General features: G+C 37.7%; 1 protein-coding gene across 3 annotated transcripts in view; it reads left to right on the top strand.

Moving 5' to 3' along the window:
• GLS (glutaminase) overlaps positions 1 to 16,390 on the top strand; it is a 123,500-nt gene that overhangs the window by 16,665 nt on the left and 90,445 nt on the right. For all 3 annotated transcript variants that reach the window (XM_030579649.1, XM_030579651.1, XM_030579652.1), the window contains 5 exons: positions 2,467 to 2,563; positions 5,146 to 5,267; positions 11,116 to 11,245; positions 13,179 to 13,258; positions 14,630 to 14,793. In XM_030579649.1, the coding sequence (XP_030435509.1) occupies positions 2,467 to 2,563; positions 5,146 to 5,267; positions 11,116 to 11,245; positions 13,179 to 13,258; positions 14,630 to 14,793 (593 nt within the window). The remainder of the gene's footprint in view (positions 1 to 2,466; positions 2,564 to 5,145; positions 5,268 to 11,115; positions 11,246 to 13,178; positions 13,259 to 14,629; positions 14,794 to 16,390) is intronic.

The raw sequence follows: 16,390 nt of genomic DNA, 5'->3' as shown, positions 1-16,390 counted from the left end.
CATCAGAGAGAAATACCAGTTTAGAGGGGCAAGGAGACAGGATAGGAGATGTGCAAAATGAATTATTTAGAAAAGGTTAATCTGGCTTTTCTATTTACACCCTCTCGCAATATAAGAATAAGAGGCCGTTGAATAAAATTTAAGAGCCACAAACTTAAAACTGATAAAGCATTGTGCTTTAAAAAAAAAAAAAGTTTCCTCAACTGTTCACAACATGTGATTGATGGAAAGATCTGATTAGGATTGAAAAACTGCTTAGATGTGTATATGAATAGTGAAAGCATCCATACCTATATTAGGACATCATCCCCAGGAGGCAGAATTAAAAAAAAAAAGTATATATAAACTTGTGCTTACAAGTGTGAGGCAATCACTAGCTGATGGGGTAGGGAACAAACTTCCATAGAGACCAGTTACTTCATAATGATCAACTCCTGAGGGAATTCGGTGCTTAAAAATTATGTGCATAATATTTTAAATTTCTGCAAATGTTACTTGTCCATAAATAAATATGGCTACAGCATGGCAGTGGGAAGCACAGGCCATTTGGCTGCATTGAGGTAGGAGATCACCCTGAAGCTCCGAACTCCCCTGGTATAGGGACTTGGCAGTGGGGCTCCATCTGACCCTGACACAGTGCAAGGGCTGGTCCTGCCCCAGAAACACCCCTGGGCTCTGCGCCAGGTGTGGGTGGGCAGGCTCAGCCTAGCAGGATCCAGGTATGGAGAGGCTTAGTGTGGGAGATCCAGATATGGAGTGATAAGTTTCTGTGTGGGGCCATCTGCGTGTGGGCAGCTCAGTGGGAGATCTGGATGCACAGAGGCGTATTTGGAGGGGGTTCTGGGTGCAGGGGCAATGGGACTCTGCAGGGGATCCAGGTGAAGGTGGTTGGGGCTCGAGGGCGGGGAGGCAGAGAAGGAGGCTGGGTGTGCAGAGATGGGGCTCACTGTGGGGGAGTGGGGCTTGATGGGGTGGGGGATCAGTGGGATGGAGGTCTGGGTGTGGGGGACTTGGAGGGGTCCAAGTGTAGGGGGTAGGGCTTGTGAGGGTTCACTGGGCCTCCTTAACGGGGGATCCCCAGCTGCTGCTGAGGGGATACCACATACTGGGCTCTTGCTTCCCCCTGTGATACCCCTCTCCATCTCCCTTCCCTCACTTTCAAATTCTCGTCCTGCCCTATTTCACCCCCCTTTCCTACCCACTGCCTCTTTCCCCTCATCCCTCCCTTCTCTCATTTTTCCCCACCCTTACCCAGCTCCTCTGCGGGTACTAAGTGTTGCACAGAATAGAAAACAGGAAGGCTCCCAGCAAACACAAAGGGAGCACGAGTGGTGCTAGAACCCAGGAGGCAGCATTCAGCTGCAGAGTCAGCCGAGCTGAGACTGCCTCCATCAGCTGGGCAGCTCTGTGCTTGCAGAATTGGGGGGGCAGACGGGCAGTGGCGTGTAACCCCACGTGCCCCCCCCACCTCTGTTTGGAAGGGGCCAATCCCCCAGTAAACTTCACCCATGCCTCCCCCTGGTGTATGGCTTCTCTGCGGGGTGGGGATGTGAGTGTTTTCTGTGGGCGCGCAGTCTCGCAGAATCCTCCAAAGATAGTTATCCTAGCATGGGTTTTTCGTATATTCCTCTGAAACTTCTGGCACTGGGCACTGTTAAAGAGAGTGGGTTAGATAGATCACTGGTCCTATCCAGTATGCTAATTTCTGAGGTTGTAAGAACCTTCTAGCAGTTACTTTTTGTTGTTTTCATATCTCATGCAGTTTAAATATTTTAAAATTAAGATTCATCTTGTGTTCAGGGAAAGTGTGACATGAAGAAAAGAATGTAGGCTATGAAAATGTAATGCACATATTTGTTCTCGTGAAAACCAATATCTTATTTACACTTAGGTCTTTATGATCTCTAGACAAAGTCTGCCCTTCTGCATGTGTAACTCCCCCTGAAGTCAATGAGAAGCCTGCTTGTGATTACAAGTGTGGAATTAAGCCTTGTGAACAAAACGAAATTTGTGCCTCTTCCTCTCCTTTGTTCCCCTGTTATATTGGGCTTTAACTTGATCTTCTTGTCAAGTGATGCAACATTTTTGTCCATATGCATTCTCATCCTACAGAACCTCATGAACAGTAAAATATGATGTAGCAGTTTCACAAGGTGATATTAGAATAGATATCTAAATCTCTTCTTTTATTTCTGAGTTTATCGCCATATACAAAACTGATTGTAATACCAGTAATGCAAACTGTTGAACATCTTAACTACAATTAAAAAAAAATGTGAATATACATGCTGCTCTTTTAGCTTTCACCAAAAAATTGATGGTTGAACTAAATTTCAAAATAACTGTCCTGCAAATGTTCCCAAGTTCTCTAGTAGCAGAATTGGTCTACATTGCTTTTTTTAGGGTGGATAAATTGTAAATAATGCATCTTCACTAACTCTTCTGTGACTTTCTTTTTATTCCTAGTAAGATGAAGCAAGGTCTCTTGCCTAGCTTGGAAGATTTGCTGTTCTATACTATTGCAGAAGGGCAAGAAAAAATTCCAGTTCATAAGTTCATTACTGTAAGTTTCAGAGTGGATAAAAATCTGACATACACAACCCCCAGATCTTTTACATTTGAATTCGTTTTCCTTTTAAAAAATAAACTGAAGTACATTTGTAATTATGACAGCTTGTGTTAAGGCCAAAACATATGTAGTAAGATCATGTACTGCTTGATTTGTTATTTATAAGTATACTGGCTTTCTAAAGAAAGTCAAACCACTGAATTGGTGGAAGTAATTGGCTAAGCACCTGAAGCCAGAGGATGTTGAAGTCCTTTTGATAGCAGGTAGCCTTTTCTTCAGGTGCAGAGAATATTTTCTTCATTTCTGTTCATTTCCATTTTATCTAACTATTCAACTCGCTCATTCAACGGTGAGAAACAGATTGGGAATTGAAAAATAGAAAAGCTTGTTTTCCTCTTCCAGTCGATGAATGAAAATGATGTGTGAGAAGATGAACTCTACTAGTTTGAAAGTGTTAAAGGACATGTGACCAGAAACAGTTCAAATTGCTAACTGGTGTTAATATTTGATTGGTTCAGTAAATCAGTTTTCAGTGTAAAAACATGTTTTGATAAACTTTTTTTCTAATGTATCCAGCACATTTAAGGTAGTTCTTTAACTACCAAAAACAATTTTAAAGTGAATTCCAAATTCCATTTGACTGCAGCTTGATACAGACCATGAGTTTGACGCATTTACTTATTAGATTTTTTGAATGATCATTTTCTAGCATAATTAAGAATGTGAATAAATATACATTAAGCTATATAATTACTTACATAAATGTGTATAGGTTTCAGAGGGGTAGCCTTGTTAGTCTGTATCAGCAAAAACAACGAGGAGTACTTGTGGCACCTTAGAGACTAACAAATTTATTTGGGCATAAGCTTTTCTGGGCTGTAACCCACTTCATCAGATAAATGGAGTGAAAATACAGTAGGCAGGTATAAATATCCAGTATAAATATAAAAGATGGGAGTTGTCTTACCAAGTGGGGGGTCAGTGCTAACGAGGCCAGTTCAGTCAAGGTGGATGTGGTCCATTCCCAATGGTTGACAAGAAGGTGCGAGTATCAACAGAGGGAAAATTACTTTTTGTAGTTACCCAGCCACTCCCAGTCTGTCTTCAGGCCTAATTTGATGGTGTCAAGTTTGCAAATTAATTCCAGTTGTACAGTTTCTCATTGGAGGCTGTTTCTGAATGTTTTTTGTTGAAGTCTGTTACTGAGTGTCCAGGGAGATTGAAGTGCTCTGCTACTGGTTTTGGAATGTTACAATTCTGGAATTAATTTGCAAACGTGTCTGACGAAGTGGTATTCACCCACGAAAGCTTATGTCTCAATACATGTCTTAGCCTATAAGGTGCCACAGGACTCTTTTTGTTGCTTTTTACAAAAAATAGTTTTCCCTCTGCTGATGCTCACCTCTTCTTGTCAACTGTTGGGAATGGGCCACATCCACCTTGATTGATGGATAATCATAGAATATCAGGGTTGGAAGGGACCTCAGGAGGTCATCTAGGACCAATCCCCAGACAGATTTTTGGCCTAGGTCCCTAAATGGCCCCCTCAAGGATTGAACTCACAACCCTGGGTTTAGCAGGCCAATGCTCAAACCACTGACCTCATTAGCACTGACCCCCCCACACTTGGTAAGGCAACTCCCATCTTTTCATGTGCTGTATATTTATACCTGCCTGCTGTATTTTTCACTCCATGCAACTGATGAAGTGGGTTGTAACACACGAAAGCTTATGCCCAAATAAATGTGTTAGTCTCTAAGGTTCCACAAGGACTCCTTGTTTTTTTTTTTTGATAAATGTGTATAGATATGATGTATCCTACTGGTTAGTAAAAAGAAGTACCAGATTTATGCCAACCAATGAGCATCAACCTTTCTTTAGGAAAATTGCTTAAATTATAAATGCACCAAGATTAAAATTGATTAAATCAAGTTTTCTTTCTGATTTAAATCATGATTGAGTTTGGTGATTTAAATCACTATCTTTGTGCGTTTTCGACTTCCCAAGTTCTGTATAAAAGCTAGTTGGTATAATAATACATTTTATGCTTTAGCAAGCAGCAGTCAGGAATATTAAATTAACTTCTCTGTTACATGGTGGGCTACAACTGTGTGACATTCCTTGCTTTTCCAGACTTATCACAGTGATGTACTGAAGGCACTACAAACAGGGTGAGGCTTTTCATAGACATTAGACTGCATGCAACTTGAAAGGATTCATTTGGAGGGTTCTTTGTGTCTGTCATTTAAGAATAAATACTATTTTTTTGGGAATAATCTTTTTGTATACTCACATAAATTCTCCAACAATGTGATATCTTCTCTCCAAGTTATGGCCCATTTAATCAATTCATTGTTCTTGTTAAATCTGTGGAAGTCTTTTGACGCAAGTAGTAAGGGTGGCGTGGCAAGAGATTGGAGTTTTGAGCCCATGTATAATTTGATGAAATTTTGGTAGGCTGATTTTATGCTTCTGTTGGAAGAGGAGAACAAATAGGGCTTAGCACTAGAGAATTTAATATTTCAGTAGAGGCATTTTTCATATTTGTAGTAACTCTGACTTCTTTATTGTAATAGGCACTCAAATCTACAGGATTGCGCACGTCTGATCCACGGTTGAAAGAGTGCATGGATATGTTAAGACTGACTCTTCAAACGACTTCAGATGGCGTCATGCTGGACAAAGAGTTGTTTAAAAAGTAAAATATTTCTGATAATATTGTGATATGGCTGCAATATTATACAGTACTAAGATCATACACGTTATTTGAGTCACATTCTGTCATGGAATATATATATATATATATATTAGATACTGTGTATAAATCTAATGTATAGTTAAATCGAAAAATGAGTGAGACCCATATTTAATTCAACTTACATTAAACTAGTATTTGAGAATGTTTCACTATCTCATGAAATACAGTAGGCTAGGTTCTTGTTGATACTCAAGGAATAAAATCCTGCATCCCTCTTACCTAATTGTTCACAAAATGAAAAAAAGCCGTTCTTAAAATCATGTTCTTTATGTGCACTAATTAGTGATGCGGAAACTAAACTTATTTTTGAGAAAAAGAACACTGGAGACAGTCTTACATTATAATATTGTTAAATGTGTAGTAAGATGCAGCAAAGAATTAAGTGTGAATCTACATTTATAAATGAAATGTACAGGAACAGGCACACAATGCACTGAAAACTAATCTCTGACGTTCAGTCATTGGATAGGTTTTTTTAAATACCTTTTCATGATACAGGGACTGCTAAATGATTTGGTTCAATTAAGTGTACATGCATCTTTACTAGTCTTAATTATGGAAAAGCTTTATACAATACTACACAGTGTAAGAGTTGTAAAATATCTGCAGCAAGTTAACTAAACAATATCCGTGCCATTTACTAAGTTCAGTTCATGCCAAGTGCTCTCCTTTCCCCAGTTTTCAGTTTATTTTGGATGTTTAAAAAGGAATGTAAACTTGTTTCTATTTAGTTTTTCAGTCTTGGGAATTCTTAAGTCTTGAAATGAGATTCTAGGCTTGTGTTAAGAGTAGGGTGTAACTTCTTTTCATTTTTATTCTGTGGCATGGTGATTCTGCAGGCAAAACTAGATCTGGTATAGACGTTTCTAAAATATACTCTTCAAATTCAAGTATTCTGTCATTGTTACATCCTTCTCTTTGCGCTGGGTGGGATACTCCTTGCATTTGTGAAATGTCATTGGGGTCTATTACAGAGCAGGATGGGGAACAGTAATGTTAGCAGCAATAATTCATCCTTCCTTCCTTCCCCCCCTACCTTCACTAGTTAAAATAAGTGAAAGGTTTACTTAGAATGGTTTTTGGAGGGTGGGAAGAATTGGGGAAATAAGTGATTTGATCAGGTTATGTCAGAATAACAAAGCATTTCACTTCTAGATCACTTTATTGAATGTGGCGTGAATCATTAGACAGTTAAAACCTATTATGTGAACTGATGAGAAAAATCAGTAGCTTTGTCCAGTTACTAATGTTTGCAGATATAGTAATATATATTAGGTAAGGGTGTGAGATTTGTTTACAACATTTCTCTACTGGCAGAAACCCTAGTACAGGGCAGTTATACTTGATTAAAAAGTGCTTTTGCTGATGTAGCTTGCTTATTTCTGGGAACTGGTATAAGTTAAGGACAAAAGAACTCATGCCAGAATAATCTGCTTCTACACTAGAAGGGTTTGTCTATATAGGCATAGTGGCAAACCTTTTCTAGCAAAAACAAGTCCTCCACGTCAAAACCAGATGATATCTGTTGGGGCACTTTTTGGTAACTCATTAAAAGGCTGAAGATTGAGCATGGAGACTGAATAATCTCTCGGTTTTGCTCCTCCATGTTAAGATAATGCATGTTGGCAACATAACCTGGTGAAAGCTGGCTTTCTGTGTGTAAGACTGACTATACTGAAGATTGGGGAAAAAACACTAGATTTTCAATACCGAAATAATTTTATGGAAAACAGTCGGAGTTGATTAATTTTTATAACTAAAATCAATTTCTATAACAGGTTGTCTATACCCCTTGTATTTGCCACACAACCCTGTTTTAGGGAGTGATGAGCTATTCTGTGCAAAAAATGTCAAAAAAAAAAAACAATATTAAGCTTATGCACTTAACTTTCATGAAATAGAAAATGCAAAAGTTAGCGTCCAGCTGACATGCCGACTTCCCCACTGCACAAATGTAATAAATGGTACTGTTGAAACAATATCTATATATCTGATTTCATGTAACCTGTAACTCTCCAGTTTAGAAGTCACATTCTGTCTGAATTTTCCTTGCTGTTAACTTTTAACATCATGGATTACTAGTGAAAAGGAATGGGGGAAATTTAAACGTAGCCCAGGAATGACTCCAATAAATATACAAAGGTTACTTATTTTTGAGTCCCCAGTTTGGTGGTGGTTGAGGAGTGAGGAGATTAATGGAATTAGGAAATGGTTACAAAACCAGGAAATGTTGCTTTTCCCGTATGTCTCATGAATCAACAAAACTAGATATTTTGTAAAAACAAAATTGCTTCTAGGGTGAAACAAACATGGAAAATTTCATCTAAAACAATTCTGGAAAGCTGTGAGGGACTCAACATGAGATTATGGAAAGTGTTTTTTTTCCTTATTAGCAGCTGCTGAGCAGCAACTATAATAATGCAAATCTGAATTTTAGACACTAATTCTCTTTCAGAGTAGGTGACATGTATATTTAGCCTTCATATGAAAAGTTTTGTCTTTGTCCCAAGGCTCTTTGTCCCACCTTTATTGACCCTGAGTGACGGTCTTGTCAGCCAGATCTCCTCTGATCTGCCGATAGAAAGCAGCAATTTGGGTATATTCCATTGTAAGTGTAAATCTAACAATCTGCAATCTGGCCTCCAGTGATCTTTTTATTTTATTTTTTTTAAAACTGATCTTGTTATGTAAATCAAGATGGCAAATTCCTGAGAATTTTTCCATTCTAGGCTTAGCCATGCTTACCCTTAAATCCTCAAGTTATAAATATTTTTGTTCATTTGGATGGTCTGAAAGCTTTTGTGACATTAGAGTGTTTGGAATGTTCATATTAGCATAAAAGTATCTTATTTACCAAAAATTATTAAATTTGCTTTTGTTTTCCTGAGGTGGTGTAGATTTGTTTCCCATGCTTTCAAATGTCTCCACTCTCTTTTAAACGCTTTACTAGAAGAAGTACTGCTAGTTACATGTACTGGCATAGGTCCTGAGCCTGCCATAGACAGATATCCCAAATATTATTGAAAATGCTGTGTGTTCAGGTTTGTGTCTATAGCAGGACTGGGACCATATTTCAAATTCTTTCCCAGTGGAAAGACTGACAAACAGGCTATGCAAACTCAAAAAGGTAGAGAAGAAAAACACCTTGGAAGAATTGTGAAAATAAGGGATATAGTAGGGAGGATAAAAAATAGTCCTTACTTATGCACCCCAGTATTCTGCCTTCCCAAAGATCTACTCCTTTATTGTACTGTGGGTGGTGAAACTCCATTTGCAGCCATATGGTGGAAGTTGGGGGAATTCAAGGGGATCCTGTTTCTGACAGTTTGCATAAAAATGACTTTATTTATTTATTTTATTTTATTTGGGAGAAAAATCAGATTTTGATTTATATCAGATTTTTGTTTAAATTTTTAAAAATAAACTTGTTTAAAATAAAATCTAAACTTAATACAGAATATGTTAAAGCCTAAATTACTTATAATCGCTTAAAATATTTTAAATAAAAAATAAGTGTGTTGAATCTGTGAACCTCTTGTATAAACTTGGAATTAAAGGCTGCTTTTCTATATAAAGGGGCATGGTTTCCCCTGATTCTTACTTTTGAGATCAAGCTTCGTCCTGATTATCAGGGTGATTGTTGTTGTAAATTCTATATAGCCCTCTCACCTTCCTGAGTTATGTGCGTATACCTGCCAGAATGTCAGAATTTTATGCAACTGAATAAAAATAATTATTTTATAATATATCAAAAAATAGAAAATGGATAATAGATTATTCTGCATGCGCAGTTGTCTTAACTGCTGTTACTTAATTGCTTGCAAAAGAGCATGGACCCCCTTCAGATAGGTAACAACCTCTGAGGGTTCCTGTTCAGAGAGATAAAATAGATATCTGAAAACGATATGAGTATCTACCAAAAAGGGATAGATAGTCATTACAAACTATGTCAGGATGCGCAAATTGACAAGGTAACAAAATAGGTCCCCTATGCAAATTTGGCAGGTTGCAACCAATAAAAAACACTATTTTCGGTATCCTTCAGAGAGACTGGTTCTATTCCTTTCTAGCCTTTCTGCTTCACTGTTGGAGAGAGGTACCCTCTAGTATTTGGAGCAATTTTGTCAGCTGAATTTAGGATGAATTTCACAAAGTGTGAAGGGTCAACATGATTTAAACCTGAACTCGAGCTTCACAGAAAGTGAAGTTGCCACAGATTTAACCTGCGTACAACCTTATTTTGAGCTGTTAGTGATGCTGTAGTACAGAATATTTGGAAATAAACCTTTTTGTTCTTCATTGTTCATAATTGAATGACATGTTTCCAGAAGTATCACCAGTTAAAACGTTAGATTTAGTGAGATTTCTTCTGAAAAATTAAGACTAGATGATTTAGGAAGAATGCAATCTTTTTCAACAAAATTCTTGCAGCTCTTAACCTGATTTTGAGTGTTAAATTTTTATTGTGTGCTACAGTTTTAGAGGCTTAAGCAGACTGATAGAAAGTGTGCTGATTCTCTGTCAGTGTTGCAGTAGTTTGCAACCGTTTTTGTTTTGGACCCACTCCTCTCATTGGAATAGAGCTGTTCCTGCCCCATTCCTCCATTCTTCCCCTCATGATACGTCTGACATATTTACTGTTTCACTTACATATCTGTAGTCTTTTATTCTTTTTTCTTGTCTGTCTTGCATACTCTTGTTTTTTTTCCTTCCTGCAACATTTCTCAGTTATCTTTCTCTACTCAGTCATCTTCCCTTTCTTACAGTTTTCCCCATTTTTGCTTTCTTGCTCACTTTAATCTTCTTGCACCTAGTTTCCACAACTTCCCTTGCCCCATGCCTTCCTGGCCCTCAGATTTACCAGAGGGGGTGGGGCTGGGGGAGGAGTGGGGATGGAGTGGGGAAGTATCTGTGGCCCTTGTGGGAACAAGGGAGTAGAGAAGTGTACTCTGGGTGGGTTGGTGGAGCATCCAGCTGCTCGCTGTCCTCCAATTTCAGCATTTATGGAGCACTTATACGGTTTGGGCTAGAGTGTGGCCATTTCCTCACCAAACTCGTAGAGAGGCTCCATTAGAAGGGCTGATAGAAGGAGCCAGCCCTGTGGAGCTTGGTGACTCCTAGTACACAGCAGGCTGAATAAAACTTGTGGTCTCATACAATTAGAAATGCAGTGCACCCCTGCAGTTGAAACCTTTAAATAAGAACCTAAAATAATTAAAGAATAAAATGGACTAGTATTTAACTACTGTAAATAATCACTTTAAATTTTTTGCTAATATCTCTGTGGAATGGAAGCTTCTTTCTAATAAAGAATATCTTATGCCTGTAAGAATAATTAGGGGCCCAGTCATCCAGCCTTTAATCATGCACTTAATGCTGTTTACTTCAGTGGATTACTCATAAGCAAGGGCTGGACTGACCCTTTGGCCACGTCCAAACTAGATATTAAAATCGATTTTAGATACGCAACTTCAGCTACGGGAATAACGTAGCTGAAGTCGAATTTCTAAAATCGAGGTACTCACCCGTCTGGACGGCGCTGCATCGATGTCCGCGGGTCTCCGTGTCGATTCCGGAACTCCGTTCGGGTTGATGGAGTTCCGGAATCGATGTAAGCGCGCTCGGGGATCGATACATCGCGTCCAGACTAGACGCGATATATCGATCCCCGAGCAATCGATTTTAACCCGCCGATGCCGCGGGTTAGTCTGGACGAGGGCTTTATAGTTCTTTGAGAGAAATAAAAGGCAACTGGAATATTTACTAACATTTTTCTTACGTTCTGCAGGTGTGTACAAAGCAATATTGTATTGCTTACTCAGGCCTTCAGGCGAAAGTTCGTCATTCCAGATTTTATGTCGTTTACTTCACACATTGATGAGCTGTATGAAAGTGCTAAAAAACAATCTGGAGGACAGGTAATTTCCTTGTAAGGGTATATGGGTGTTTATTTTTGTTTTTTCCCCTTCAAACCTGCCCAGCCTAAAAGAGAACCACAGTTTGTTAAAAGTCAAACCAGTGGTTTATATTTGATATATTTTAAGATGACTGTTTTAGGAGTGGGAGGAGTTTAGAATCCATTACAGAGGTTTTTTGAGTTCTTGCAACCTAGTAATTTTTGTATACTTTTGGTTTAAATTAACCTAAACTGCATTAAATGTAGTATAATATCATGCTTTGACATGCCTTCAACATCTGAAAGCATTGCCAAGCCTCTAATGACTTTTGGAAATGAACCAAAATCTGGGTTTTCTTCTAATTGGAGAGGTTTCCTAATACTTAATAAAGCCATGGAAATACTGTCTTGGTACTGATGGCCTCTGAGCTTACTCATATTTGTGACCATATAAACATAATTAAACAGTATATGTTTAAATAGACTTTGATTTAGTGAAGTAGCAGTAGAGGTTTGTATGTCTTGCGATCTGAGTTCAAATTCTGTCTTGGACTGACAAGAGAAAAATTAGTGTTGTTGCTTCCTCATGCTTATTTGTATAAATAACAGAACTGTTGTTGATTTGGCATGATTCGAGTTATCTGCAAGAGAGCTCTAAGCCTTGGATAATAAATCCACTTAAGGACAGCATCTGAGACACTCTGGCATATCTCTGTGGGGGAAATTGTATATTTATCAATACCGTACTTCTGTTAGCCTACTGCATTTAATCCATTGCTTTCACTAATTTTGTTTACAAGATTTTTTTTAAAAAACTCTTTGTTGCAAATTAATTACGCTTATAATTTTGAAGATCCTGAATGCATGTAAGTTTGGATCTGAATTCCTCCTAGATCAGTGGTTTTTAACCTTTTCTGCAGCCTGAACCCCTTTGGTTCTCAAAATATGTTCTCTCATCCCTTATCAATATCAAATTATCTTCTTCTTACACCCCTTAAACCTATATATATTTTTGTTTACATTTTTAACAATTACTGTAATATACATGTTTAAATACATAGGTCTGATGAAACAAAATAGTTGTACTTAAGTGCATGTACTTAATTTGTGTTTTCGAGGATTTACCTTCTAAAAAAAAATCTGGCATGTCTCGCACCCCCAGAAAGGGCATCTCGTACTCCCAGGGGGTGCATAAACCCCAGGTTAAGAACCACTAGACCAAGCTGAAGGTTGTTATAGGTCACTGGAAAATACTTTTCTGTAAACTTGCAGTAAGATGTGGGATTTTATCTATGACTATTGGCACATTAATTTAGTCACTCAGCATATCTCACATACAGTATGCTCCTGTTTATCCAAAACCCTATTATCCAAACTTCTCTGTTATTTGAATCCCTTCCTTGTCCCCTCCCCAAAACATCAGCATGCTTTCACCCATGCACAGCTGCTGGTAATGCATATCCCTGCCCCCTCGACTCCTCCCCACACTCCACTGTGGAGTTGCTCTTCAGCTGGTTGCTGTCATAGCAGTGGCCCTGGATGATGCAGCACCATGGTGCCCAGCTGCCTTGCTGCTTCCTGGGTGGCCCGCAGGAGCTAGTGATGGGTCGTGCACGCACCGAGCAGCTGCAGTAGAAGCCTGGGTGCAAGAGAGTCTGCTGCCTTGTAGTTACTGCACACGTGTAGTGATAATAGTAAAGTCTATTCACTGTACAGTTATTTCTGACTCTAAGGGAGAGCACTGGCGGGGATTGGTGCAAGAGACTTTCTTCTTGCTTATCCAAACTTCTGATTACCTGAATAAAATCTCTGTCCCCCAGGCTATTCGGAGAAATGGAATATGCTGTATTCCACAGCATATCTGCAGATGTTTATGCCTGTATATAGCTTAATACTGAAAATAAACATTTTAACAATCTAATGAACTGTATAATTTCATTTAATATTTTGGGTAGGTTGCTGACTATATTCCACAACTGGCCAAGTTCAGCCCTGATTTGTGGGGAGTGTCACTTTGCACAGTGGATGGACAGAGGTATATTTTTAGCATGTTTAAGATTTTCACTATTGGTATAACTTAAATTATAGCAACAGGAGCAGAACTCTCTAATTGTGATGTTATATGGCTCAGTTAAGTTTTATTGGTGTTACCCATACAGTAGAAACCACTTCATTTTATTTGGAGCAGTAGCCACCAGATCTTGTCTTGTGATATTTGGCAGTACAGCATCCATGACAGTAGCATTTAGTAGTGATCTTATGAATGAACATCATCAGTATTAACCCAATGACTACAGCTGCAATAGATGACTTCTGTTGTTAGTAGCTACACAGTGAAGATTGGCTGTAAAGAGGACTTATTTGGAAGGCAATCTTTGATAGGAGCTATCTTTTGAGAACCCCCCTTTACTTCTGAAATTAGAATATATGTATTCTGACAAAAGGACTGGCCTTCCCCTGAGTTAGCATGCCAGTTTTAATGTGTAATATGTTGTTACTTAAGTTAGTAACCTACTGAAAATTGCGTCACTGGTACATGAATTATTTCTTTTGTTCTTTGCAGGTCAGTTTTAAAATGTTGATTCAAGATCTGTTCCTCTTTGTCATGCTCCTAAAGTTAGGATTTTGCCTTGTTAGGAATATTACAAAATATCTTAATGAAAGGCCCTCGTATATATTGTTAATGCCATCAAAGGGGTTCTGTGAGCACCATTAAAGGCCTCTTAAAATCTCCTTTTTGAAAATATAGCAAAAAATTGTACTCTTAAAACTCAGCTGACAGACAAGGACTTGGCAAGTTTGAAGACCCATATTTTAAGCAGATTCAGACTACTTTTGCTAATCCATCCTTGCTTTTACAAACATTCTGAATTAGTTGTTAAAACATACTAAGCAATCCATTTAATCAAATTTTGTCTTTCATAATCTCATTACAGAGCAGATGTTTGCACTGGGACGCTATGAAATGTAAATCCTAGTGCTTGAACGCAGGTCTGGAAGCTCAAATCCAAGTTGGATTGCTTTAATTATCTATACACAAACAGGTGTTTCTGTTCTGGATGCAGGTTGTATCTTACTGACTTGAGCACAGGACTGGGATTCAGGAACTCCTGAGTTTTAGCTCTGACACAGATGCCTCTCTCTGGACTTCAGCAGCTCATTTACTTCTGTTTTCTTATTTATATAGTGGTTACCAATGTTTGATTTCACTGTTGCCTTTACACACATTGAAAAACAAAACACGTTGAATTGATCAGAGATTTCTGTTCTTTTAAAATCTAATTTAACAATATTGGTAGTACAAAAAGCAATAAATAATAATCTGAAGAACTAGTGCAGCAATTAATCTTGACATGGTGATCCAAAAAGGGAAAATATTAAATAATTTTATCTGTTTCTCTACTAGGCATTCTGTTGGAGATACCAAAGTCCCCTTTTGTCTTCAGTCCTGTGTAAAGCCTTTGAAATATGCTGTTGCTGTTAATGACCTTGGCACAGAGTATGTGCACAGATATGTTGGTAAAGAGCCTAGTGGATTAAGATTCAACAAACTGTTCCTGAATGAAGATGGTAAGAATTATATAATACTTAATAATGAAAATCGTCTACTTCTTGTTTGAGATCAGAATAACATAAAGGAAGATACCATGTGGTTGTTTGTGTGTGGTTTTTTTTTTTTTTAATTCAGTACATTAGATTTGTATCCTCTCACCAAGCCGATTATTAGGTTCAGTGCCCCCAAAGTATTTTGCCCATGGAATTTTCACCCTTTGATTATAACAGTTACCAGCTTTGTCTCACTTCCAGAATTGGCATAATATAGTTCATTGGGTTTTTAATTGCCTGTGTACAATTTTATAAATATTAGTTATGGCGATTATTGTAAAGTACCTTTCATAATGTATGGTTTTAAAAAAAACTATGATAGAATTCAAATCTTTATTTAATTGAGTAAGTGGAGCTGGGTAGCTAGTCTTGCCTTTTGCAAAGTGGTTTCTTGATCTTAGGATGAGATGTTAAATTGATTGAAAGAAATGTGATTGAGTCATTCTCTCCATTCTCACAGAGAATCTGATGCTAGTGCCAGATACAAATGCTGGTTGGCTTCCAGATAATAGAAGTGGAAGATGAGACTGTCCCCCACAGATTATCTAACACTGAAAAAGTGTTTTGCTTCTGATTCAAAACAAATGTTTGAAATAGATGTTTTTGTTTCACAAGAATGTTTTATCTAAAATAATTCTATATAATACTTTATCTAGACTGCTTTTACTGTATATAGTAATACAGGAGCATAAAAGTGCTGCTTTTTAAAAACAGACTGCTAAAATGTTGGAAGGATGACTCATTTAACCTTGGAGGAAACACTGGATTTTTGTCTCTGAAACACATATTTCTAGTGGATCTTGGTCAGTAAGAGATCAGACATTTCTGTTGCCATGGTATTGCAATTAATATTTAATAGAATTTGATCATGAAAGATGTAACCCATAAAGAACGTTGTCTTTCTGTTGAATGTATTTAATTCTTACATTTGTCATACCAAAGTATGAACATAAATTTTCTATTACTGAGATGTGGCAAATAGCATTTTGTTCCATCATGCATAGTGTTTGGTTTTTTGTTTTGTTTATAATGTCCACAAATGTTGAGGTGCCGTACAAACATAGAGGAGGAGGAGCTGTCTCTGCCTTGAAAAACTCCCAATCTAAAAAGTAGGGATGTTACTGAAAATCAGCCGGCTTTATACTGTATCCTCAATTTAGTGTAATTCCTGTTGATATAATGAGGAAAGGTATAGAAGTTATGGTTTTCTTGTTCTAAACCTGTATTAAAACAAAAAAAATCCAGTTAAATAAGAAAATTAATAACTAGTAAATTCTTTTTTTTATATTGATATAAATAGTTTAAACAAACGAGCAAAAGAATTATAGAATAAGAGAAGGTTGTTTTTTTTAAATACTCTCCTACATGAAATTAACTGAAAATGTGTGGCAGTATATTACGATGTTGTTGTTTTTCTGCTGGCTGACATAAAGCTAAGGACAGAGGCAAAATAACAGTAAATTACAGACGTTTTCCTGTCGTAATTGAAATGTAAATCCATAGAACAGATGCTGAAAATCAGGAGCTAGGCAGACAGTGCAGTTGCATAGAGAGAAGGAAT

Source organism: Gopherus evgoodei, chromosome 11 (assembly GCF_007399415.2).
Source record: "Gopherus evgoodei ecotype Sinaloan lineage chromosome 11, rGopEvg1_v1.p, whole genome shotgun sequence".
In the NCBI taxonomy this organism is placed as follows: domain Eukaryota; kingdom Metazoa; phylum Chordata; order Testudines; family Testudinidae; genus Gopherus; species Gopherus evgoodei.
This window is presented reverse-complemented; position numbering and strand designations above follow the sequence as displayed.